At 43.4% G+C, this 26,077-nt stretch overlaps 1 protein-coding gene across 3 annotated transcripts; it reads left to right on the top strand.

The window, feature by feature from the left end:
* The first annotated feature begins 559 nt into the window (after positions 1–559).
* Positions 560–26,077, top strand: STPG4 (sperm-tail PG-rich repeat containing 4). 3 transcript variants are annotated; one of them, XM_081188838.1, is made up of 7 exons: positions 560–797; positions 6,173–6,241; positions 7,940–8,200; positions 9,198–9,262; positions 10,374–10,422; positions 22,881–22,985; positions 25,207–26,077. In XM_081188838.1, exons 1-7 carry the CDS (start codon positions 750–752, stop codon positions 25,321–25,323), a joined length of 714 nt encoding a protein of 237 aa, XP_081044964.1. In that variant the 5' UTR covers positions 560–749; the 3' UTR covers positions 25,324–26,077. The 3 variants fall into 3 exon arrangements, with proteins under 3 accessions (XP_081044964.1, XP_081044965.1, XP_081044963.1); XM_081188837.1 differs by lacking the exon at positions 560–797 and adding an exon at positions 3,591–3,708; XM_081188839.1 differs by lacking the exons at positions 560–797; positions 22,881–22,985 and adding an exon at positions 3,590–3,708.

Below are 26,077 nucleotides of genomic sequence, written 5' to 3'. Positions count from 1 at the left end.
TTCTGGGCTCAATTCAAAGTGCTGGCACAAATGGCTTTGAGTATAAGTATATCAGTGAATGTTTCCTTTCATATGAGGCCTTCCTCCTCAGCATTTATTATCTTCCAATGAGGTTCTGCTTCAAATTATATCACAGGGACACCAGATTAGCCTTTATCAGAAGCATGGCTTTCTGTAGCATCCCCAATGCTATGAACTTTCTTCTTCTGCAGACAAATAAAAATCTTGTTTCCGACAGCCTTTGGTTCCTGTTTTGCCATGCCCTGGCAGTGTCTTATGTATGCTATTTATTTTCTGTATGTTTTTCGTTCATACAGTCTGTACTTGGTAAAGCTGCCCTGAAGCTTGAATGCTAAAGTGGTCTAAAATATTTTTAGTTCAATCTTCCTCATTCCACTAGTAAATGGGTACAAGCCCAAAAACAAGGGTTTTCCCCCCATTCCTGGATGGACAGATTGCATGTGTTTCAAAATCAAAAGCTCCCTCCTGATTGAGAGTTTGTACATTGTATCATAATGTCCATAGTGACACTTCATTATAACTGCTAGTGAGTGCAAGGAGAGGTACATAGGAAAGCTCTGGCCCTTGCCTCTGTAGTGACTCATGAGTCCTCTCGTTTTGATACAGGTGTGGGATAGCATCTGGGGATGGTCAGTGAGGCAAAGCATGGCCACATCTTTACAAGGCAGTTTTCCATGATGTACAGAAGTTCCACTCACTACCAACCATAACGAAACCTAAAAGTCAAAATGCTTGGTGGCCGTCGCAGTAATTTTGCGCAAGCGTCTGAAGACACGGTTTGTTACTCCTTTTGGTTTCTATTAAGCCTTTGACAATGTTCTATGGTGACTGATCACAGTGTGGGCCTCAGTCATATGCGTCATAACTAGGAAATTTCTCTGGCAGCTGAAATTTGGTGCTTGAGGGAGGGAGATTAAGAGATTTTATGTCTTCTCTCACCCCCTGTCCCCCACCATGAAGCAATAGGAATTCTGCATTCTGAAGAGAGACCTCAAGCCCTGCCTCCATGGGAAAGTGGATGTGTGGCGTCATCTTTGTATTACAAAAAGCCCTTAGATTGGGTAAAAGGATATTGGTCGTAGCAACAAACAGGGATTCCCCACCTTAAAATACTGGTAATATTTACCTTGGTGGGGAAAGTCTCAATCAGTGCTTATACACTTAAAGGTTGTCCAGCCAAATCTAGAATAGCAAATGCTCAGTTTGCTTTGCATTTGTTGTCAGGTCTGTTGGGGAGTCTAGTTTCTTAGCATTTGTTAGATCTTTTTACAGCAAGCAAGCCCAGTTCAGGTGCATGGCTCCGTGTAAAAGAGGTCACACGTGATTCCATCACCCCACCGTTGCATGTTGAGAAGACCTGAAGCGAGAATCTTCCCACATTCTGTTGCTTAAGATGGTTTTGTGCAATGATCACCTGGAGTTCCCATTTTAAGTGTGTTCTGCCTATTACACAAAGACATTTCAGATCTTTTCACACAGTTCTGGTAAAACTGATGGGAACTGTGGTAGCAACCTTTCATGTTCTGAGAACACAGGCAAGGGTCTGTAGGACCTGTAGTATGCAGTAGTCATGGCAACTGCATATGATTCATCCTGTAACCATGCTGTGTGTGGACTGGTCATCTGGTTGCATTTTCATGGGGCATGACAGCCCTTCAAAGGATGAAATGTACTTGGGTTATGCTTTGAGATCATCAGAATAAACCCTTGGAATGACCTGGAGATGGGAATGCCCTGATTTCCCTGGAAATGCACTTTAATTTTCATACAGTTCACTTATGCTGAAGAGAACAGCTGCATCACAGGGAGATTATTGGCAGGGTGTGTGTGTGCTCAAACGACAAAAGCCTTCCAATGTACCAAATTCTAAAGGCAGCACTTAAGCTCATCTGCTTTTTACAAGCGCAAGGTCCCAGGTTCATTTCCCAGGAAGGTCTGGGAATGTCCCTTGTCTAACCCTGCTGGTCATTGTAGAAAACAGCTAGATGGACCCAATGTTCTTGCTCAATATAAGGCTACTTCCATGTTCCTCGACTCCCACAAGCAAACAAAAGGCACACCCAAAGCAAGAGAGCAACTGATCTCGGTGGCTGGGAAACCAACTTGCAACTATGATCTGGGATCCAAAGAGCTAATTGAAGCACTCAGAGCAGTTGATGGATATGAGCGATTAGATTTTAATTCGTATTTTGCATTTTAACAGTAAACTACCATGCCGTATTGCAAAAAGCTTTTCAGATTCAGTTTATAAAGCAGTTTGCCATATTCTGTAGTGTTCAAGAAACACAAGACCACTCTCATTAACTTGATCGCCTGGTACTCCACCTTCAAATCTTGACGTTGGTATATTCACTGGGACACTATCCTTTATTGCCATCCTTTTATTCAAAATATAGATAAGCAGCTTTTTTTTTTTTTTTTTTTTTTGCTGGAGGAAGACTGGCTTGTATTCATAGAATCAGGAGTTGGAAGGGACCCCAAGAGTCACCTAGTCTCCTCCCCTGCAATGCAGGAATTAATTCAGGTTACTTTTACTCAGATTAGGCCTGTTGAAATTCATGGCCATGACTAATTTAGGTCTGCTAATTTCAATGGGTCTACTCAGAGTAAACAATTGAAAATGACTAGGTTTTTTTTATAGGATTTTGAAATGGCTCTTTTAAATGTCTTGTTTGCACACATCGCTTTTGTCCAGCCACTGTCGCCTCTAGTCAAAGAGGTCTTGCAAGGTTCTGAAACAACGCAAAAACCTGCACAGCCTGTTCACCAGAAGGCTAAAATCAGGATAACGCTGGGATCACAAGGGACTTCAAAATTGGATTGCTGTAATGCACTCTGTGTGGGGGCTGCTAAAAGCGTTTTTTTTTTTTGTTCAGGCATGTAGACGTTTTAATCTGTTTTTAGCTTAACTGTTACTTTAAATAATCTGTTTTTAGCTTTGTCGTTTATTGACAATTTTCATGTTTGCTTTGTTCTTTGTAAACTGCTTAGAGGCTCTATTTACAATCAAACAGTCTATACATTATCTTAAATAAATGTAAATATGTAGCAATTCCTCTCTCCCCCCAAAAAATAATAATAATTGGCAATTAATTGTTAGTGCTTTTCTTTTCTTTTTTGAATATTTTTTATTAGGAATTTCAACATAACAATTTATCAAAAACACATCATCCTCACCCCCCCATTTTTCCCTCCCCCAAAAAGAACCCCCCTCCCATCCCACCCCCAGACTTCCCTCAGCTCCTCTCTCTGGTTTTTCATCAGATGTTATTCTTTGCATATTATAAAATTGTAAAGAACCTTAATTTATCTATCTATATATTACCAAGAAAAAGTTTGTGACTGTTTATTCAAAACCTGCCAAGGAGTCCAGTTCATTTTGTTGTTTCTTTAAGTACTTTGTAAAAGGTTCCCATTCTTCTTTAAAGTCTAATTGTTACTGCTTTTTAATTCTCTTCGATATTTTCTTAGTTCTCTGTTTTGAGCCACTTTCTGTTTCCAGGCTTTATCTCTTCCCATTTCTCCTCTTGCGTGCGAACACTCTAATATAGAGCCCTTGAATTGTGATGTCACAGATACCTTTATAGCTCTGGTGCAAACCAACAGCAGTACTCAGTTTATGTCCAAAGGAAGATGGAAATCCTAGCTCGCAGTAGGGGCGCAAGTAGAGTGAGCGGACAGTTTGGGGTAAATCCTATACACTCATCATCTTTGGATTTATTTATTTGTTCTTTTATTCGAAGTATTTGTACCCCATCCTCATTCAATGGTCTCTACGTGCCACACAATAACCCCAAGAATAAAAATCAAATATAATAAAATTAATTACAAATCACAAATAAGAGAACCTGGAACAGCAGAAATAAAATAATCACAATGCACTTAGAATTGTAGTGTTGGAAGGGACCCTGAGGACATATTAGTCCAGCCCTCTGCAATCCTGCCCACAATCGCCCCTGGGCAGCCTTGAACCACCAACCTAGTTAACATCCAGATACACTGACCCATTATGCCACAGAGACTTCGTCCTTCCCCCAAAGCCTGGCTTTTAATAATCATAAAATCATAGAATTGTATGACCCATGGGTCATCTAGTCCAACTCTCTGCAATGCAAGAACCGCAACTAAAGCATCCATGATAGATCTATAATACCTCCAAGGAAGGAGAAATAACAATCCTATATTTAAAACTGCATAATTAAGCGACAGCAAATATTTTGAAACAATGGATGTAAGCAAAATAAATAAGAACTGCAAAAGCAAGTCATGTGCAAAGCAACAAAACCCATCAAAATTCAAGATGAACATGTGGCAGAATTGCAGTACAGTGGTACCTCGCAAGACGAATGCCTCGCAAGACGAAAAGCTCGCAAGACGAAAGAGTTTTTCGTTTTTTTAGTTGCTTCGCAAGACGAATTTTCCTATGGGCTTGCTTCGTGAGATGAAAACGTCTTGCAAGTTTGTTTCCTTTTCTTAAAACCGTTAATACGTACCCAGGGTGCATTGCTTGAAGAGGTGCAGTTGCGACTTGACTTCGAGGAGCAACTCATAGCACGCAGTGTGGTAGCCTTTTTTGAGGTTTTTGAATTCCTATGGGAAACCGTGCTTCGCAAGACGAAAAATTCGCAAGACGAAAAAACTCGCAGAATGAATTAATTTCGTCTTGCGAGGCACCACTGTATAGAGCTAGAAAATATCTACAAAAACCCCATATATAATACACTGATCGAAATCATTCATGGACACATTCACACACAAAAGTTTGGGGCCATATCCTCTTCCTTCCCCTAACCAGGGCCGGTGCAGCCATTTGGCAGGATGAGGCTGCTGCCTCAGGTGCAGCACCCCACCTGCTCGGCCATCTATTTCAGGCGAGATCTCACATATCTTGCTTGAAATCAATGAGAACTCACCTGAAATCAGTGCTAATGCCGGTGTTGGTGGAGCAGGTGGCAGTAGGGCAGGATGGCACTTCCCATTTTGCCTCATGCAGGGCAAGACGCAGAACATTGGCTATAACCCAACGTAAACACACTATAAACCAGTATAAACCACACAATGATCACACTGTCCTTACACTCACTGCATTGCAGCACCCACTCAGTTCTCACTTCAGAGAATTCAGAGCCAGCGTGGTATGGTTAAGAGCGGAGAGAAAGTAAAGGAAAGAGAAGAAAATATAAGAAAAAGAAAATACTTCCGATTCTTCGTTCCATCAGCTTTATAGACTTAAGCAACACCCTTGTTTCAGAATAGTTACCAACTCTTCTGCTTTCCATAAACCAACCTTTTTTCAGTCTTCAAACTCAGATATCACAAGTTTGTTTTCCTTTCTGTGCAAAAAGTCCATAAGGGGTTTCCAATCATTAATAAATGTCACCCATGGTTTTTCTCTACTTAAACACGTCAACTTCTCCATCTCAGCCAAATCCATTAATTTCAATAACCATTCTTCCATAGTCAGTGCTTTTTTTTCTAAAAAAATATATTTTGGGGTACTCTCATTTTCCTACTCATATTGAAACACTGCCCCTCAGTGAGGCCAAACTTAGATTCACAAAATGTTTAGGGGTATGCGTACCCCTGCGTACCCCCCCCCCCCGAAAAAAGCACTCTCCATAGTAGATAATAGTGACTCTTTCCATCTTTGTGAATATGGCAATCTTGCCGCTGTGTTCTTATATTAAAATAATATTCCACAATCATTTTCTGTTTTTATATTCATTAGTCCCAGCAGGAAGAGTTCTGGCTTCAGTTGAATAATAATCTTCAAAATCTTCTGCATCAATGTGTGTATTGGTATCCAATTTTTTAAAAAGCTTTTTTACACTTCCATGAAAGTCACATATGCCATACAGCTTATCCACACCATGAGAGACATGAATGCACATACTGCCCATGTCCTAGTGCCATAATTCTGGATACACCTCGCTTTGGTTTCTCTCCCTTCCATTGATGGTCCTTGTTTGGAAAGCAACACTTTCCAATCCTTGGATCAGGATGTGTGTATTTTATTTTTGTGCTTTGTAGCATATGTGAAGATTTAGGGTTTTGTATGTGTTCGTATGTAGGCAACATGTATACAGTACATACATCTATGACCAATGGACAAATGTAAAAAGTTGCACATAAAATCTGGATTTCTTTGAAGGTTGTTGACAAAGACAAGGATAAAGAAGTTGATTTTGGAAGAGATGCATGGTGGAGGGAATCTCTTAGGGTATGTATAATGTTCATTTAATTGTGCTTAGCTGTGTGTCACCAAGGTGGAAACTGCATGACCTGAGATGATTGTGCAGAGTTTTAGAAGGCGCTCTGCATTTTTCCAGCAATTGCAAGCCCCAGTTCTTAATCGGAGCAGAATTCTGGAATATATTCATTTACTGTGAGCCTTCTGATGTGGAAATCTGATGTGGAAAAGGGCACTCCATCCTTTGCATAATGCACATGGGAACAATGCTAATGTAAAGCACACCAACCACCCCTGTAGGGGTATTTTGCACGAATTGACTTGATTCATGTGGATGCATTGTTATCTTGTATACTTTGGAAGCGAATTTCAACCTCGTTTTTTTTACCCCTTCGGCTACTTCAATCTGTGGAACTGCCACTCTTCCCGGGGCTGCATAATACTTGCTCTGCATTTCTGAGAAATTGACCTTTTAGCATGGCGGCACCTAAGCTTCAGAACTCCCTGCCTATTTATATTAGACAGGTTCCCTTCTTTTGAGCCCCTGTAAAAAAAAGAAGCATTTTTGTTTAGGCAAGTATTTCAGACATATAGAATGTTGGCATGCATCTTAATTTTTTAAAAAAGTTTTTCGTGGGTTTAAATTATTTTTAAAATATTTTGATTTGTTGACTGTTTTTTAATCAATAATGAGATTTATTTGTTTTGTAAACTGCTTCGAATGTTTTTTTTTAATTAAAAAAAACAACCCATCAAGCAGTAAATACATTTTATCAAATAGACAACTTTTTACACTACAAAGTACAACCAGAGCCCTTATTTTATGTAGGGTGAGGGGTAGGGAGTCCATGATGGAGCAAACCACCACTTTTTAAATCCTGCCAGCCTTAAAACAACCAGGGTGGAAGGTGTAGGAAGGGTGGGAAGAAAGAGAGGAAGAGAGAGATTTTACTTCTCCTCATTCTCATTTTTGAAATTTCCCCTTTTATCAGTTTCAGCAGGAGGAGGAATAACACTGTATGCAATACACTCTCACATCCTCACCACACATTTAAAGCACATTGCTTCCTCCGAAGAATCCTGGGAACTCTCATTTGCACCTTGCAGAACTACAATTCCCAGCACCGTTGACAAAACTACAGTTCCCAGGTAATTCCCCTCTGTTGGAGGAAAGAGCTGTGTATGCTACACTAACTGACCTCCCCCTGCCCCACCAACAAGTGGAAAATGCTGTCCCTTCATCAGTGCTGTGGTAAGAGTCAACTGCCATCCCAGTTGGCTTCTGCACATGGAAAAGGAGCGGAGGCCATCTTGTCTTTTACCTCAGGCAGCAAAAAGGCTGGCCCTGCCTGGTTCAGACAGTGTGGTATTAAAATAGAGATGCAGACAAGACATTACTGTAACCGAAGCCAACTGATTTTAATGCGTTTACTCTAACACTGGAACTCCCCTAAAGGTTTTTGGCTGGCATCTTTTAACGGTTAATAACAAAATAAAACAAAACTGCTATTTAACCACAAGGAGAGTATGTGTTTATGCTTTAAAGAACACCATTTAGAGGGGAAGAGAGGAATGTACACTTGAATGCCGTTCCTTGTCTGCTGCATTGAGCTTCTTAGAGGAAAGGGAGGATAAAACCTACAACCTAGAGCAAATAAGTACGACAAATCCCGAAATCCTCAAGTTAATTGCTTGCTGTGGGTCAGATTTCAAGTTTCTTTCCTTCAGCCCACCCCAATACCAGGCTGCTACCCAGTCCGGGATTTTCTCGAGGATGCTCAGCTGAACCCAGTGAAGCGGACGTACAATTTTAAAGGGGAAGGCCGGAAGAGGATCTCAATCTTCCAGCAGATGACTGACATGACCCTACCAAGCAGCTTCAAATACGTCCCTCCTTCGTTTGTGGAGCTGGCTGAGAAAAGGCGCGTGACATATTCCTTCAGGAGCATCTCGAGGGAGGCGCCCACGACTGCCTCCTATAGAGATAAGGTAAAAGTAAAGAAATGGGCCCATTCATTAAAAAAAAATGGGGGGGGGGCATTCATTTTAATAACTAAGGAGGGGGGAAACCCAGCCAGATGGGTGGGGTATAATAATTGATCATCTAATGTTTATTGGATGGATTTCCCCCCTAAATTGATTTTTGAATTCTGAATTTATTGTTATTCATGTTTTATGCTGTATTTTATGCTGTTGTTTGTTGCATCAATTAAGTGTTTTAAATTTGTTGTTAGCCACCCTGAGCCTGGTTTTCTGAACTGGGAAGGGTGGGGTGTAAATAAAAATGTATGTATGTATGTATGTATGTATGTATGTAAATTGGGCTGGGACTGGACAGTGCTTCAGATAGAAGCCTTCCTCAAAGAGAGGACTGTTCTCTGATAGAGGACAGTTTTCTATGTGAAGGCCTATCAAGCAGACAGGGGCGCCAACCAGAAGGAGTTTCCGCCCCCTCAGTATTTGTGTGTAGGGGCCTAAGTCCCCTCCCTCAATATTGAGAGGGCTGCCATCCCCCGCAGCCTGCCACCGCTGGGTGAGCATTTGTGTGCGCAGAAGGGTGCATGACGTCATTGTGTGTGATGTCACACGTGCGTGTGATGTCATGTGGAGAGAAAGTCGGCACCCCTGCAAGCAGAACACATGACCCCACCACATGAACCTGCCCAATAATCAAGCTCTGCGAGGAGAGAAGAAGCAGGGCCTTCTGGATTGTGGCACCTTCTCTCAGAAATCATCTGAAGGCAACCCTCTTCTCAGCTTTCAGAACAAAGATAATGTTATAATTTGAACGTTGACTTGTGAGCTGCTGAAACTTTATTTGCTACTATTTTATAATCCGTAGAGAAAGCTTTACCCTGTCAGATTTGTTAGCTGCCTCCTGAATCTTTGTGATGAGGAATTGGGGAAACAACTATTTTAAATAGTATATAATAAAATAAAACTTGGGTTACTGACATTTGTATTGTGTACACTTGATTCCCCACAGGATATAAACACTGACCCCGGGCAGTACGATCTTTTCCCTCCTCCTGTGCCCACTTTTCCAACCAAGTGAGTACACAGTCTTTGCTAATCTCGTTTCTCCCTCCCGCTCCTGCCCCACCCTGTACAGATTATTTTTGCCTGCTTTATTTTAAAGCCTTCATTTTGCCTCATTTCCAAGCAAATCCCATGGCTTGAGGACAAAGGGCGATTCATGCCACCAACTCAGATAGACTCCTGCTGATTTCAATAAGCAGGCTTCAATTAAAAAGATGGTTTGTTTTCAAGAAAGCACCTCGCTTTGAGGGCTGACCTCCATTTGCACTGAGAGCATGGGGCATGGTGGGGGCGGGTGGGCGGGCTGCATGCTTCTGAAGACCAGTTGCTGAAAACCAAAGGAGGGAAGAGGGCTTGGGTCCTGCTTCTGGGCATCCGATTGGCCACTGTGAAAACAGGATGCTGAACTACATCAGGGGTCAGCAAACCTTTTCAGCAGGGGGCCGGTCCACTGTCCCTCAGACCTTGTGAGAGGCTGGACTATATATTTGGGGGGGGGGGGATGAACGAATTCCTATGCCCCACAAATAACCCAGAGATGCATTTTAAATAAAAGGACACGTTCTACTCATGTAAAAACATGCTGATTCCCAGACCATCCGCAGGCCGGATTGAGAAGGCGATTGGGCTGCATCCGGCCCCCGGGCCTTAGTTTGCCTACCCATGAACTAGATTGACCTCTGGACTGGTCTGCTAGGATCTTCTTAAGTTCTTGTCCAAAGAATCAGACACTAGTGCATTATTTTTATTTGAATTTATTAGTTTGCTTGTTAGTTGCTACACACACAAACAAAATCTCCAAATGACCAAGGCTGCGTACATGCCGTGCATTCAAAGCAACCCCTACCCCAGCAAATCCTGGGAACTGTAGTTTGGGGAGGGTGCAAAGGCACAATTAAATAAGCAAAACACCTAAACCCACGGTCCAATTAAAACAACACAATTGAAATAGGTGTGTTTCCTGCACATTCTTTAAGCTTTGCATATTGTCTCCTAAGTTGCATACTGACTTTTGATCAGATACATTTCCAAGCTAAAAGGAAAATGGGACTGGGGACCGTTTCTGAAGTTGAGGACTTCTCAAAAGAACTTAAAACACATTCTCTCCCCCCCCCCCATGCAGGAATTATATGTTTCGATCTGCAGTTCAACGGCTTAACACTTTTGGTCCGGTAAGTACTCTGCTGACTGAGGACTTGTTAGGTTTGCAAAGAAGAAGAAAGTAAATGCACACTTACAAATAGATGCTAATCACACCTGCTAATGAAGCAAGGAAGCCAAGGCATTTCATCATGGACCTGAATATTCCCTGGAAATTGTGATTGGCTGTGAGTGCTGGGAATTCTAGTTGTAATCCCAACTCTCCCTCAGAAAGCTACATTTCTCACCCTCCCTTGGTTAGGAGCTGTGACGGTTAAACAGACTTGAAACTAGATTAAATTTATAGTGTAAATTTGGGATGGCTCTGTGGGTTAAACCACAGAGCCTAGGGCTTGCCGATCAGAAGGTCGGCGGTTTGAATCCCCGCAATGTGGTGAGCTCCCGTTCTTTGGTCCCTGCTCCTGCCAACCTAGCAGTTCAAAAGCACGTCGAAGTGCAAGTAGATAAATAGGTACCACTCCAGCAGGAAGGTAAACGGTGTTTCCTTGCGCTGCTCTGGTTCACCAGAAGTCCCTTAGTCATGCTGGCCACACGAACCGGAAGCTGTACATCGGCTCCCTCAGCCAGTAAAGTGAGATGAGTGCCGCAACCCCAGAGTCATCCACGACTGGACCTAATGGTCAGGGGTCCCTTTACCTTTACCTAAACTTTTTGGGGGCTTGAGCCCTATTGAGCCAGGGTCAACCCTCTGGAGGCTTCGTGCCAAAGTGGGCTAAAATGTAAAAGGGAGTGTGGCCAATTTATTATTATTTTTATTATAAAATATACTTTTTGGGAGGAGGGCATACACTGGAGACTTTCTGAAATGATTCCTAAGGCTGAAATCCTGTACACTCTTACCTTGGAGTAAGTTCCATTAAATTTAACAGAACTTCCTTTTGAGTAGACAGGGTTAGAAATGCAGAATTTCTGCACTGGAAAAAAACCCACACGTTGTTTAATTATTGTATTTCAATTGCATAAGGTGTGAAGGGGTGGGGGTGTTATCCAACATGGCAACTTGATGCTCGCTTACATCTGTTGATGGCTCCAGGAACAGCTTTCTTCACTAAGATGGCAGGATGCAGAATCTCACCGTGGGCCTTGCATGGATGAAATGTGACATAAGGGGGAAAGGGAGTGGTGAGCTGGGGGCATGAGTCATGATGATTCACATGCATGCATTCCTGGTGCCCTTTGAGTCACAAATGAGCCAGCTCCAATGTTATCACTCTGCACCCATAAAGAGATGTTCCCATGGGACTTGCAGGCAGCCTTCCTTGCACAATGGAGGATGGGTCTGTTGCAAAGAGGCTGCTGCTGCTACGTTAGGAATTTTGAGCCTGAGCAAGTTTGCCAAGTGGTAGTAACTTCGCATGCTGAGCACATAACCACTTGGTAAGAGGACTACCCTTTCCTGTCTTGGTCTGAAAATCCAGGCGAAATATTGAGATTCTACTCACTGCTTGGCAAGACCATACTGATAACGTGGGTGGCGCTGTGGTCTAAACCACTGAGCCTCTTGGGCTTGCTGATCAAAAGGTTGGCGGTTCAAATTATTATGACCGGGTGAGCTCCCGTTGCTCTGTCCCAGCTCCTGCCAACCTAGCAGTTCGAAAGCACGCCAGTGCAAGTAGATAAATAAGTACCACTGCGGCGGGAAGGTAAATGGCATTTCCATGCACTCTGGTTTCTGTCACGGTGTTCCATTGCAGCAGAAGCAATTTAGTCATGCTGGCCACATGACCCGGAAAGCTGTCTGCAGACAAATGCTGGCTCCCCCGGCCTGAAAGCGAGATGAGCGCTGCAACCCCATAGTCGCCTTTGACTCGACTTAACTGTCCAGGGGTCCTTTACCTTACCTTTACTGATGACCAGCTTTACCTAGTCATTGAGATGCATGCTGTGATAATCATGGCAAGGAGTTGTCTATAGTCAACTCATTTTTAGACTCTGTTATGGGACAACCTGAACATTCAAGGGAGATGTGTGGTCAGAAACGAGCTTTTGAAAACCTAACCCAGATGTCTGGGCAGTTATGAGCATGTGAAGAATGCCTAACAGGAACCTAAAGTTTATAGCACTAGAGTTCAAGACACACTTTCCACACATTCGCTTGACCACAACTCAGCATGTCTTTAAATAGAGTTACGGCTGGCATTGTTGGACTGACTATTGTTACTGCTTTGCTGCCAATGCAGAAATAAAAGTTTGGGCTCCTAGTATTTATACTAGGCCTCGTGAAGTCAGAGGCTTCATACTGCCCGCCAAGAGCAAACACTGATGTTCTATGCTCCTATTCTCTTCTGCATTGAAAAGTAATTTGAGGACAGGGTGTCCCTCATGTAGACTAATTTACTAAGCCAGGCCCAATCCCAGTTCAAGCATTGCTCTCTTAAGGGCCTGCTCTCCTAAGGGCTGTCTGTTCCCTTATATTGCCATACCCTCCAACATTTCTCTGATGAAAACAGGGACTTCCTAAAGAAAACTGGGACATTCCAGGAACCTGTACAGCTTCTATAAATCTGGGGGCTGTACCTGGAAAACAGGGACACTTGGAGGGTCTGTATTTCTTCAGGGAAAGATCTCCTTTCCTATGGGCTCAGATGCGCAGCTCGTTTCCACCAGAGGCTATGCATTCAGTATCATGAGCCCAATGTTGTGGAACTCGCTCCCAGTTGATATTCGGCAGACTCTCTCCATGTAAAACTTTTCAAAGAACTTTCAGGCGGCATTTTAAGGAAGTTTTCTGTTGTTACGATTCATTTTAATTGATCTTATCCATTGTGTGCGTTTAAATTTGTGTATGTGTACACTGCTTAGAAGCTTCAGAAATTAAGAGGTTCATAAATAGCTTAAATAAATAAAACCAGACCATCACAGAGTCCGTATATTGGGTAGCCTGTGCTGGCAAACACCAAATGCTTGTTACATCCCCACAAAATAATGCTGGAAGAATGCTGGAGAGGGAAGAACAAGAGAATCCCTATTAGAAGTTCTGGCCTTCAGAAGAACTTGTGCATTCCACTTGCAAGGTATATACGGTCACACCTTTCCCATTTGATGGATGTGTTGACTGTGATTGTCCAGATATAGTCAGGAAGAACAAGCGCACGTCCATTATTGATGCATCTGTGCCTTCGGTTAATAAAAACCCAGAATTCAGGAGCTGAGGCTGCGAGGAAGTATCAAGATCTTGTCATCAATATTAAGCAAGTGTAGCAACTGGAGAGCGTATGAGTCACCCCATCATAATCTTGATAAATGGCTTGATCCCGAAAGCGTTGAAAAGGTAGCGTCGACCGTATGAAACTCCCCAAAAGATGAATCAGTCATGTCCTCGAAGCTGTCACTTGAACACCAGCAGAAATATCCAGAAGACCTTGAACATCGCCGATGCTGGAGCCTATGTGTGTTTTCCATGCCTCCCCCACAAAACATTCTTGCACCCAAATGTAGAATTTGTACCAAGGGGACATCTATGTCATGTTCTGTGAGGCAGATATTATTGTATTATTGTACTTTCGAAAAGTACCGTTGGAAAAGCGGAGTGCAAATATTAAATCAAAAGTAAACACAACATTCAAATTAATTGTATCTTTAGACACTTGTCCTTCTTCACACAAGCCTGGTTGTGGAAAATGCTAGCTTTTTTAAGAATTTGCAACGTATTTTTTTGCTTTATTTTGTAAGGACGATTGAAGACATGAAAGGAGATATGTGTTATTTTGTTATTGTGCTTAGCTCATGGAGCACAATTTGGGAACCCATGTTCTAAAACATAGGCACCAACCCTTTGGGGCTGAGGACACCTCAGTCCCACTGAAGTATGTGGGGACATGCCTGAGCCCCAACCCCCAATCTTGTGGAACTGGGCCATGGTGGCAGAGGGCCCTGCCAGGCCTTGCGGCCTTCTCCCAATGCGCGTGATGTCACACGTGTGTGTTGCACATGTGATGTCACACACACATGATGAGCTCTTCCCCCCCCCCAATGTTGGGTGGAACTTGACACCTCTGTTCTATAGGAATCATAGTTCAATAGCAGAGTATGTAGCTTACACGCAAAAGGTTGCTTGATACAATCTCTGGTATCTCTGCTTTCCTCCACCCCAAAGATACCAGAGGATATGGGAAACCTCTGCCTAAGACCATAGAGTGCTGCTGCCAAAGGAGACCACACAGGCTAGATGGAAAAATAATTTGACATGCTACTACAGGCAGCTTTCTGTATTCCAGCTTTCTCAAGGTCTCATATGCTATGTTAGGGGTGTTTATTTAGGGTTCAGGGCCTTCTCGGTGTGGCACCCGCCCTGTGGAACGCCCTCCCACCAGATGTCAAAGAGAAAAACAACTACCAGACTTTTAGAAGACATCTGAAGGCAGCCCTGTTTAGGGAAGCTTTTAATGTTTAATAGGTTATTGTAGTTTAATATTCTGTTGGAAGCCGCCAAGAGTGTTGGAAGCCGCCAAGAGTGGCTGGGGAAACCCAGCCAGATGGGTGGGGTATAAATAAATTATTATTATTATTATTATTATTATTATTATTATTATTATTATTATTCCCCAGTGATGGTGAACACTGAACACATCTTGTTCCTTGTGCACATCTGTTTAAATTGGGGTGAGGAATCTGTGGACCTCCGGAGATCATTAGACTCCCAGTCCTATCTGCCCCAGCCAGCATCCGTAATGGTCAGGGGTGTTGGAAATTGTAGTTCAGCAACATTAGGAGGTCCATGGCTTGCCCAGCCCTGATAAAAATGCACACATTGGAACAGAAAGGCACAATGAAATTGGCATTTCACACATTCCATCTACTACTTTGTTGTTGGCATCGGTCTATCTCAAGAGACTGTTGAGTGCGTGTCCGGGGATGAAGTCAAATCACTTTCCCCAGTAGTGACGAATGGAAGTGAGAGCTGGACCATAAAGAAGGCTGATCACCGAAGAATTGATGCTTTTGAATTATGGTGCTGGAGGAGACTCTGGAGAGTCCCATGGACTGCAAGAAGATCAAACCTCTCCATTCGTAAGGAAATCAGCCCTGAGTGCTCACTGGAAGGACAGATCCTGAAGCTGAGGCTCCAATACTTTGGCCACCTCATGAGAAGAGAATACTCCCTGGAAAAGACCCTGATGTTGGGAAAGATGGAGGGCACAAGGAGAAGGGGACGACAGAGGACGAGATGGTTGGACAGTGTTCTCGAAGCTACCAGCATGAGTTTGACCAAGCTGCGGGAGGCAGTGGAAGACAGGAGTGCCTGGCGTGCTCTGGTCCATGGGGTCACGAAGAGTCAGACATGACTAAACGACTAAATAACAACAACAAGGAGACCAAGATAACCTCCCCTGGATGCAAGCCTGGGCAGTGTATATAGAGGCACTGGGCTGCCCAGACGACAAGACCTGCCCCACTCTCGGCCTTGCTGATGTGGTCCAAAGGAAAGCAGAGCAATACATTTGGCACCAGGCGCCATCTGATCATCCAGATTTGTGTAAGGTTTACTCCTTAGCCGTTTCTTCTCCCTTGATGTGCAGAACAGCTGGTTACGCGTCGCAGCCTTCCAAAGAGGACTTCCTCTTCTTCTGGTACAGAAACAATCATCGGATCATCACTAGTCCCTATTTTTCTTTGGAAATGTTTCAGCTGGTGGAACGCACTGTGCTATGAAGCCAGGGGGCAGGGGGAGCGTTACAGCTTCTTAACACCTAACATATTTAGTGAACAGAGGTGACAGTTTGTGGCTGTGATTCATTCCTGACTTACATAGAGAAAAAGTGCCGCGCTCAAATTAGCCACCAAATCTGTACAGTATAAAAGGAGAACAGTCGACCTGTTGTCGAGCAATCCAGACAAGCTGCGGAAAGGAGAAGGCCGCAGTGAGACAAAGGTCCAGATTTACTGGCTTCCTCCTTTGTAACAGGTGAAACTTTTAAGGAGGGTGATATGATAGTCTTTACCAGGAATTGACAGTCTTTACCAGGAATGAGGAACCTCAGCCCTGGGGTCCAGATGTGGCCCTCTAATTCTCTCTAGTGATCCTTAGGACTCTCCCTAGGCACACTGCCTCTTCACTGGCAAGACCTCCCACTGGCTCTGCTACATGCCACCTATGAGTGGTGTTTTTGCCTGGCTGGAATGTGCCCATGAGCTCTGATAATGCCACTTGCTTGTCTAGATGAAGATATGTGAGTGTACAAACACACAATGATACAGAATTTCTCCTCCCACTTTTGCCTTAGGCCCTGCCCAGTGGCTGGCATGTGGCTTTGAAGGGTTGTCCAGGAGGAGATGCAGCCCTCAGACTGACAAAGATTCCCCAATCGTGGTCCACCCAGCATGTTGCAAAATTCAGTTTTTGTTGGCACAGAATGTGGGTGTGCTAAGTGCAGTGTAGTCACAAACCTGCTTCAGGTTCTGTTGAAATCCACGTCCAGCACATCAGCCACTCATGGCAAATTGCTTTATAGCCTGATGCTTTCAGCAGGTTTGTCTGGGAGTGAGGTCAGAGGCAGACCATAGGTTGTCACCCCCCACCCAGAGAGCAGAAGTTGGTCAGAAAGGTTGTTGACATCTGTCTGTCTTGGTAGACAATGGAGGAATGAGCCTTTGAGGGTGAAGTCAAACTTTGGAAGTTTGCAATGCCTGCTGTAGCTGTAGAGACTGATGCAGGAGAGACATGTTTTGTTGCAACTGAAGCAGATGAAGGTGTCTGGTTGTGCTGCTGCAGGTGCACCACAACATAGGCGCTCTTCCAGTTGAAATGTAATTGGTAAGGGTTCGTACAGTTTTGAAAAATGGCGAAACCTGTTCATGCAGAGACCAACAGTGCAGTTGTGGGGGGTATTTTTTTCAGCCTGAGGGAAGCGTTTTCTTCTGGGTGACCTCCCAGGAGCCAGCGGTGGGTAAAGCAACAGAGGTGACTTTTACCTTTATACAGAAGGCTGGCTTCTACACATGCTCACATCCCTCTCTTCCTCCACCCAGGCCAGCAGTGTGCATTATAACAATTCAAGGGCTCTCCTGGTCCTTGGAGATCATGGGGGATGGGGAGCTGCCCTTTGCAGGAGGAGGAGACACCCCAGCTTCTTCACTAGCCTGACTCATCTCTGCCTCTTGGCCCTCCTCCTCTCCAGCCTCCGCTTCTGCCTCTGATTCTGGACTGCTCTCTGCCACGGACTCTTCCTGCTCACTAAACCCTGTTGCCTCTTCAGCTTCCGACACCTCCTCCTTCCAGTCCGCTCCCTCTTCTCCCTCGGGCCACTCATCATTGTCCCACCACCAATCCCCAGGCTCTGAGCCTTCATCCCTTGGGGGTTCCCCAGCTGGTACCTCCCACCATTCCTCTGCATCCAGCCAGCCCATGGCATTGTGTGTGTGTGTTGATGTTGGCAAGGATTCTCCCTGCCAAATGAGCCTGGCATTTTTTTTCATCAGTGTTATGTACTGAGTTGAATAGGATCCTAAATGCAGCAGTCTGATTGGTCCTAGAACAATAGGATCCAAAATGCAGCAGTCTGATTGGTCCTAGAACAATGCAGCAGTCTGATTGGTCTGCAGGAACCACCCAATCCAGCTCCGGATGGAAGTGAATCCGCAACCTGATTGGCCTACAGGAGAATTCTGGAATTAACCAATCACGTGTAGCCCATTGTCTAAATAATGTATATAAAGCAGATACTTTGGGGAAACTTCCATTCCTCCCCCCACTATGAGCTGAATAAAGAGCATGAAATCCACTCTCGACTCTGAGTAGATTTCAATCAGCTCTACAGCGCCATCCGCAGAACTGATTCAATGTCTATTTTTGCCCTCTTATCTTTCGGAAAGTTATGCTTACGTGTCTTTTTTTCTTTTGAAGAAATAAAGCGACCCAGCTCTGCTGTTTTTCTTTGGGCTTAAAGAACCTCTGCTCCTTCCAAATACCGTGGCTAATTTTCAGATGCCAGCCATGCCAAATCCTTGATCAAACACAGAGCAGGATTTTGACTTAAAAGAGCACACTTCTCCTGTCCCCCTGATCAGATTAGCGCTTTTGCAGTCCTACAATGGAGGATCCTGGGGAAAGGGGAAATCCTTGCTAGGGTTGATCAGCATTTCTTTTGTGAAAGCAGAGCAAAGGATTGTGTGCAACTTGAATTCTCTTGAGGTTGTGCTTTGGCTTTTAAATAGATGTTAACCTTTTATTTGAAAATCCTTGAGGATCTCATTAATGTCCCGATGCCAGGTGGCCTTCCGTGATAGAAGAGACATTTTGTGTAAACAACAGCTCCTTAAATGAGTTATTGATACAGCTGCTGTCCAATATTTTGCAACAAATGAGCTGTAACCGACATCTTAACATTTGCAGCAGCAATCGCCAAAACGTGTGCTTTGCAGGTGATGGTCTGCACTGCCTATTATTTGGGGGGTGGGACACGGGACACGACAAGACAGTAGAGGACAGAGGACCTTCATGAAGGGTCTTTTGAGGGACATATGTGCAATGCACTTCATTGCACATTGTTACCATATGTGAAACATTCACCCTGGTTTATTACCCTGGTAAGTAAACAGACAGTCACAGTTTCCTGTTACAGGTGTAACAGGAAACTATGGCTTAAAGTAGGGATGGAGATCTGGGGCTCTTCAGATGTTTCTGGACCACAGCTTCCATCATCAATGACCACTGGCCATACTGTCTACAAGCCAACTATGTCTGGAAGACCCCAGCTTCCCATCCCCTTGTTTAAAGAGATGAGGATTTAAGTGCTGAAGCTGGTCCACAGAGGGAAAGGCAATGTATGGGGCCCAGTGCTCACTCTCAACTTATTTAGCTGTTATTTCAAGCTTTCCAAACTTTTCATATTGGTGACACACTTTTTAGACATGCATCATTCTGCAGCACAGTTATTCAGTTTTACTAGCAAACCAGAGGTTGAACTAACTCCTTTCCAGTCCCAGGAGGACCGCAGGAAGCGTTCGCATGACACACCTACACACTGCAGACAACACACTAATGTGTCATGATCCACAGTTTGGAAACTGTTATTAAGTCAGTAATGTTATGCCCAAACTGCCCAATGTAAGGGCCAGTTCAGATGTAACAACCATCTATGGTTTAATTGTTATGAGCATGATGAACCGTCAGGGTTGCACATTGCCTCCTCCACTCAGGTGGAGAGGTCATTAAAGGAATCCAGTTGTGGTTTGCCACAAACCACTGTTTACTGTTTAGTCTGAATATAGCAACCCTTGATTTATTGTTCTCAAACAAGGATCTGAAACCAGGATCAAGTCATGGTTATGACCAGACTGTTAATGGTTTTTTAAAATAAAGAATAGGAAAGCATAAATGTATCAAAACCGGAAAGAAGAAACCTTCGTCTAGTCCCAGAAGGAGGCCTGTCCACCTACCTGTTTCAGTTGCTATGGAATGACTCATCTCTCATCATCATCATGCTTAACTTTTTCCAAGCGGTCATCCGCTTTCCGTTTATTAAGATTTCTTTCCGTTAAAACCATGGAGCAAATTTTTGCTTGGCAAAATACCCAGGGAATGGAATTTCCCAGGCCTAGCAGATTTTTTGCCAAGTTCAGGGGTGAGAGGTAAGGCACCTCAGCACGGGGGGGGGGGGGGGGGAGAGAGACTAAGAGCCAGTGACCTGTTGGCTTGCCCTGTCTTGCTGTCTAGGTTCTAACTGTTTATGGGCGACTTCAACACTGCTCTTCTCCCTTCCTTGTTTTTAAAGTGGACTTGAGCCAGACAACCCTTCAAATAGCGAAAATCCTCTGTAAAGTAGGACACTCTCATCCTACACTCTAAAGTTACGCATGCTAGCTTGTCCTCAGGGGAATTGTATTCCCATGAAGTTGGAGGGCATCAGAATGGGGAAGTCTGGTCTACAGGCTGTCACAAAGCATTTCCTTAAAAGTGGCTGTTCTTCTCAAGTGTTGTGTTTTTTTTAATGTTCCTACTATGTTGTGTCCAGGTGCATGGGTGCAGTCAGGATTTATTTGGGGTGGGCAGGCTTCATGTATTTTATACTGTATTTTAATATTTTAATATTTTGTTGAAAGCCGCCCAGAGTGGCCGGGGAAGCCCAGCCAGATGGGCGGGGTAATAATAATAATAATAATAATAATAATAATAATAATAATAATGGGGAGAACCTCAGTTAGTTAAGTATTTTTATTGATTTACTTGTTAGGGGAGGGGCAGCCCCCCCCCCAGCTATGCCTATGTCCAGGTGAAATTTTCAGAAATCTGTACAAAGCTCTTAAACCTCTCTCTCCTCTGGACAAAATAAATTGCTACAGAAGAAAGGATTGGGGGGGGGGACAAAACAAAACACCAAATACACACAAGAGAGGTTGCCATTTCAAATGTGTTAAAAAAGCATCATTTTTATGCTCTAAGGAACATGACAGATGCTAACACATGAACACGAGAGGCGGGGAATAGACAGGCGTTAACTTATCTACTGAACATAAATAGATTTTATTTTTCTTGGCTTTATAACAATAATATGAAAGTGTTGCTTGACGCGTTGGTGCCACTTGTGTCTGCGAGGGATCGAAAATAGATGGACGGGCGTAAAGGGTTTTGTTGTGAAGCAATGAGACAGCCCCGTGATCTGTGTCAGTTGTTCATATATTAAAAGGTTTGCTTGTTTCTCTTTCCAAGATGAGGCTGATATCCCGTAATTACTTCAGGGGCATGTGAACCTGTCAGAAACCATCAGTGTTGCTCAGATCTTCTGTGGCAAAAATGAAATGTTATTTCTGGCTTTCTCAGAACACAATGAAAGGACAGGAATAGTTTGTTCTGTGCCAGTGGCTCGTAAACTGTGTTCGGAAGGTGAACCCTGGGGTTTTCCTAGGATCTTAGCAAGGATTCTCAATGAGACAATTACTAATGGCGGACCTTGGAAGACAGCTTGCCCAATATTGCAAATGTTCACCAGATGTTACTAACCTCAAAATTGGATTGCTTAAAGATGCTCTATATGGGGGTGTCCCTTGGGCTTACTCCGGAAGCAATGGTGGTACTTTCTCTAATTTTATGTTATGTCATGCTCCCCATGGCAGCCATTTTGTGCCAAGCCATGCCCCCATGGTAGCCATTTTGTAACTGGCACCCTCTGCACCCTCTCAAAATTCAAAATGGGCCCCCAGTCCAAGAAGGTTGGTGACCCCTGGCTTCCAGACTGAAATGTGACAATATCATCATCATCAAAATTTCTATACTATTCCTTAAGAGAGGACCTTTTCTGTGTTGGCTTCCCAATTGTGAAATGCTCTCCCCAGAGAGGCTCACTGGTGCCATCATTATGTCTTTAGGTGCCAGGCAAAAACATTCCCCTTACCCAGGCCTATAGCTATTAAATAATCTGTGGAAGTTATTATGATGACTATTTTAGTATTAGGCTGTCTGTCAGTAAGCTTTTTATTATGTTTAAGCACTGATGTTCTGTGATGTGTTTTTAATGTTATACACTGCCCTGGGATCTTTTGATAAAGGGCAGTATATAAGTTGAAATAATAATAATAATAATAATAATAATAATAATAATAATAATAATAAACAAATGGAGGATCACAGGGCAGTTTACAATATAAAAGCACAAAAATACATAACATTGTAATGCACAAAAACAATATGGTCAGTTTTAAAGGTCATATAATGTTTATTTTTATTTTATTAATTTTTATTAGTTTTTATTAAGTATTACAAGAAAATAAAAAGAAAAAAGAAATAGAAACAGAAATCAATACATAACACTGTAAACACATTTATCTATGTATTTTCCAAAATGCAGACTAGAAAAGAAGAAAGACGAAAGATAAAAGAAAAGAAAAAAGAGAAAAAATACTTTTCATAATCAATAATACCAAATTCATACTTCAAACATTACAAAATATAAATCCTAGTTAAAATATTATAAAAGACTTCCACCACATTCAACACACGTCTCTAAGTTATCTAGTTCACCTTTACATCTGTTCTTCAGTCACTTCCTTTCCTTAAGTTCTTTCATAGTCCATCAAATCTTTGTGTTCTCTATATTCTTCACAAGGTTAGTCTAAGCACAGAAACAATGGGAATGCTTAAATGAATATTTACACAAGCAGGGCTCAAACAGGATAGTTTGGTTGTACTTAGGCCATATAATGTTTAATTAGCCAAAAGCCTGGGAGATGGTGAATATTTTCTCCTGGCACCTCAAGATATGCAGTGAAGGCACCAGGCGAGTCTCCCTGGGGAGAGCATTCCACAAACAGGGGGCCTCTGCAGAAAAGGCCCGTTCTCCTGTTGCCATCTTCCAGACCTCTGGCAGAGAAAGCGCATGAAGTAGGTTCTCAGGTGCTGATCTCAGGATCCAGGTCGGTTCATATGGGAAGAGGCGGTCCTTGAGGTATTGTGGTCCAATTCATGGTATTAATGATCCCGTCTATGCATATGTGAACATCTCTGAAATAAACCATAAGCATTATTATGTTGTAGAAAGAAGGTCCAGGACCGGGGACATATAACATAAAAGAAGACTTGCCTACGCCTATTCGGTCATGCTTCCTGTCCAAAGTACCACGGTTGCTGCCATCCCATTCTGTGAGTACGATTTTCTTTACTGACCAGGAATTAATTCAGTTATAAAATGCAAACTTCAGAATACAAAATGGATTCAGCATGTAATCTCGCAGCATCTTAACACAGATTGTTTTAATAGCTTGCCTTGTCGAAATTACGGTGAATAGAAAAAATATATATTCTAAAATGATAATGACTTGCCAGACCTGTTTTGATATAAACAGAGGATTTGCCATGAAGAAAACCCCACCTTAATATAATGAATTTGCCCTTTTTATCTCCTCCCTTGTCAGGGTACATTATATTTTCATTATTGCCTCTTTCATATTCCAGCTTGATTACAATTAGTGCGCCAATTGTGTTTATGCTTGCACTCCATCATCAAAACAAAAATAAGATTGCCAACCAATAATCAGAACGGGTCATATACAAACAATTACACTTTTAAAAAGCATATCAGGATAGAACATAGACATGTTGTCAAAACCTAAATCGCTAATTAGTATATATTTCTATGCAACTTTGGAATAAAATGAGGTGTTACATTTCTCTTTGCTTAGCGAAACCTTGAGTTCTGGCTTGTGAGTTGAAAATATGCTCATCTATAGAGTTAGAGCTTGGCGCCTTGTATTGACCATTTGTCTTTGCCAAGATCAGAAGAAACAGCTTGAGACTTTTCAGCTATATAGCTGCAAATAAAACGTTTTAAGTGTGTTTTAAGTGCAATATACAATGTGACACTAGATGGCGATGGTGAGCCTTATGGAAAATTCAATGTAATTTTTTTTTAAAAAAAGCATTTTCAGAACGGTTTTTATATTTGTGTAGATTCCACCTCTATTCTCTGAGCAGAAATGAAAGTTGTATCTGGATTGGATAGGTGGGGATTCAGGTGTCTCAGCTGCCCCAACACTTGTTTTGAGTCAATTTACCATTGCTTGTGCCTATTAGGCAGGGAGATCTGTTGTACCACATTTTGTATTACCTGGCTCAGAAATTTGAAATGTGAGAACTCATAAAGCTCTCGCTCAACCATGAGGCAAGCGTTACATCCCTAAAAGTTTTTCTCTGCCTCAGATTTTCACCTGAACCAGAGAAGAATGTCAAATTCTCACCCCGTTTGCTTCTGAACTCATTTTCACTCCCTCCATATGTCCACTTACCTCTCTTGCTGTCCCAGGGATAGCAGTGTTGGGAGGAAGGGGTGGAAAGTATTTCTCTTTCTCTCCTCCTCTTCTTCTTCTGCTTTCTTTCTCTCCAGCATCAGGCATGTTGCTACCACCGTTAGCCTGATGCCAGGAGCCCTGGGAAATGCAATTTCCCTAGTGTGCCTCACATTTGTAAGCAGTTGTGTGGGAGGGAAAGGAGATAGTTTTGGAGGGATGGGGGGTGAGCAGGTGAGCAGATGATAAAGACGAAGGAGGGAATTTGCTCCTCCTAAGGAGGAGGGTGGGTGAAGGCTTAAGAGGACCCCTTTGTGCTCTCGGGTGATTACTTGGGTTCAGAATAAACTGAGCTATTTTTCCAAGTGTGGGAGGGAATATTTCTGTGTGGTTCCTCCTCCCAGTCCTGTTCTCAGCCTGATGTGAGGTATTTATCACTAGCTCAGAGAGGGGGGGGGGAGAGAGAGAAACACACACACACACACACAGAGAGAGAGAGAGAGAGAGAGAGAGAGAGAGAGCACACATATTATGAAGACATGGGATTTAAAAATAGGTTAGCAGAGAATGGGTTAAAAATAAAATACAGGCTTAAAATGGTAACCAAAAATGTTATCACTTAGTTAACACACTGATGCGGCAATCTTGTGCATGCTGGCTCCAGTGTTTTACTTTATGCAAGCCTACCTCGGTTTAAGGGATGCGGGTGACGCTGTGGTCTAAACCGCAGAGCCTAGGGCTTGTCGATCGGAAGGTGACGAATCCCCATGACGGGGTGAGCTCCCATTGTTCAGTCCCTGCTCCTGCCCACCTAGCAGTTCAAAAGCACGTCAAAGTGCAAATAGATAAATAGGTACTGCTCCAGTGGGAAGGTAAATGGCGTTTCCGTGCGCTGCTCTGCACTGTTTTGGCTTAGTCATGCTGGCCACATGACCCGGAAGCTGTCCCTCAGACAATAAAGTGAGATGAGTGCCGCAACCCCAGAGTTGTCCGCGACTGGACTTAACGATCAGGGGTCCCTTTACCTTTTACCTCGGTTTAATCTAATAATTGCCTTGTTTCTTACTCTTTCCATACAGAAAGTTCCTGGCCCAGGGAGTTACTGGCCTACAAACCAGTCTCCAAAACAACCAAGAACCATTGAGAGTCTGGGAAGGGAGCACACTATCTTCTTCAGCAATACTCCAGAGCTTTAGAAAACAAGAGTGGTGCAGTACACGAAATTCAGGGGCACTGATTCTGAAAAAGACCGCTCCTTCTTCTGCCTCATCCATATCCCATTCCTCACCAGGACCGATTGGCCCACTTTTATTCCTTTGGCTTTCAGTGGGCCACAGTGCCAACACCATGATGCGATTTTGTGCACTGGGTTCCCTGCCTCCATTTCCTCCCTGGCCCTTTCCTCGCATCCTAAGATTCTTCATTGTTCCTGCTGTTTGACGTGGCTCAGTCGTGTTCCTCCACCACTCAGTACGCTTCTTTCTGTTAGCAAGGAAACTGAGCGATGGGAATAAATCCTGACCCCAGAGTCCTTGTGAGCTGCTGGTTGGGCTGAAGCCAGGTTCCTCTGCTGGCTCGAGGGCACCAATTCTCCTACACTCCTCTCTGGATTCGGTAGAGCTTAACCCGAACTAGATACAAAGAGTGTTTGATCAAGGACAGCCTCTGCTGAATGCAAGATCTGCAGTGGAAAGAAGAAGAAAAAAGAACACAGATTGCTGAACGATTTGAGGGGGCTCAGCCATCACAGCCTTTCCCTGAGGCAGAAGGAAAAAAGACTCTGTTGCTGATCTTTTTATATTCCACAGATTTCTGTGTCCTCACCCCACCCCACCCCACGTATTTCCAGTCAGTCAGAGCATTGTCTATCACTCAGAAGCATCCCCACCCCACCCCCAGTAATGGTACTGAAGTCAGTGGAGCCACTCTGGAATAAATGGCTTTCGGAAA

This window comes from Podarcis bocagei, assembly GCF_964188305.1.
Source record: "Podarcis bocagei genome assembly, chromosome: 3".
Lineage (NCBI taxonomy): Eukaryota > Metazoa > Chordata > Lepidosauria > Squamata > Lacertidae > Podarcis > Podarcis bocagei.
This window is presented reverse-complemented; position numbering and strand designations above follow the sequence as displayed.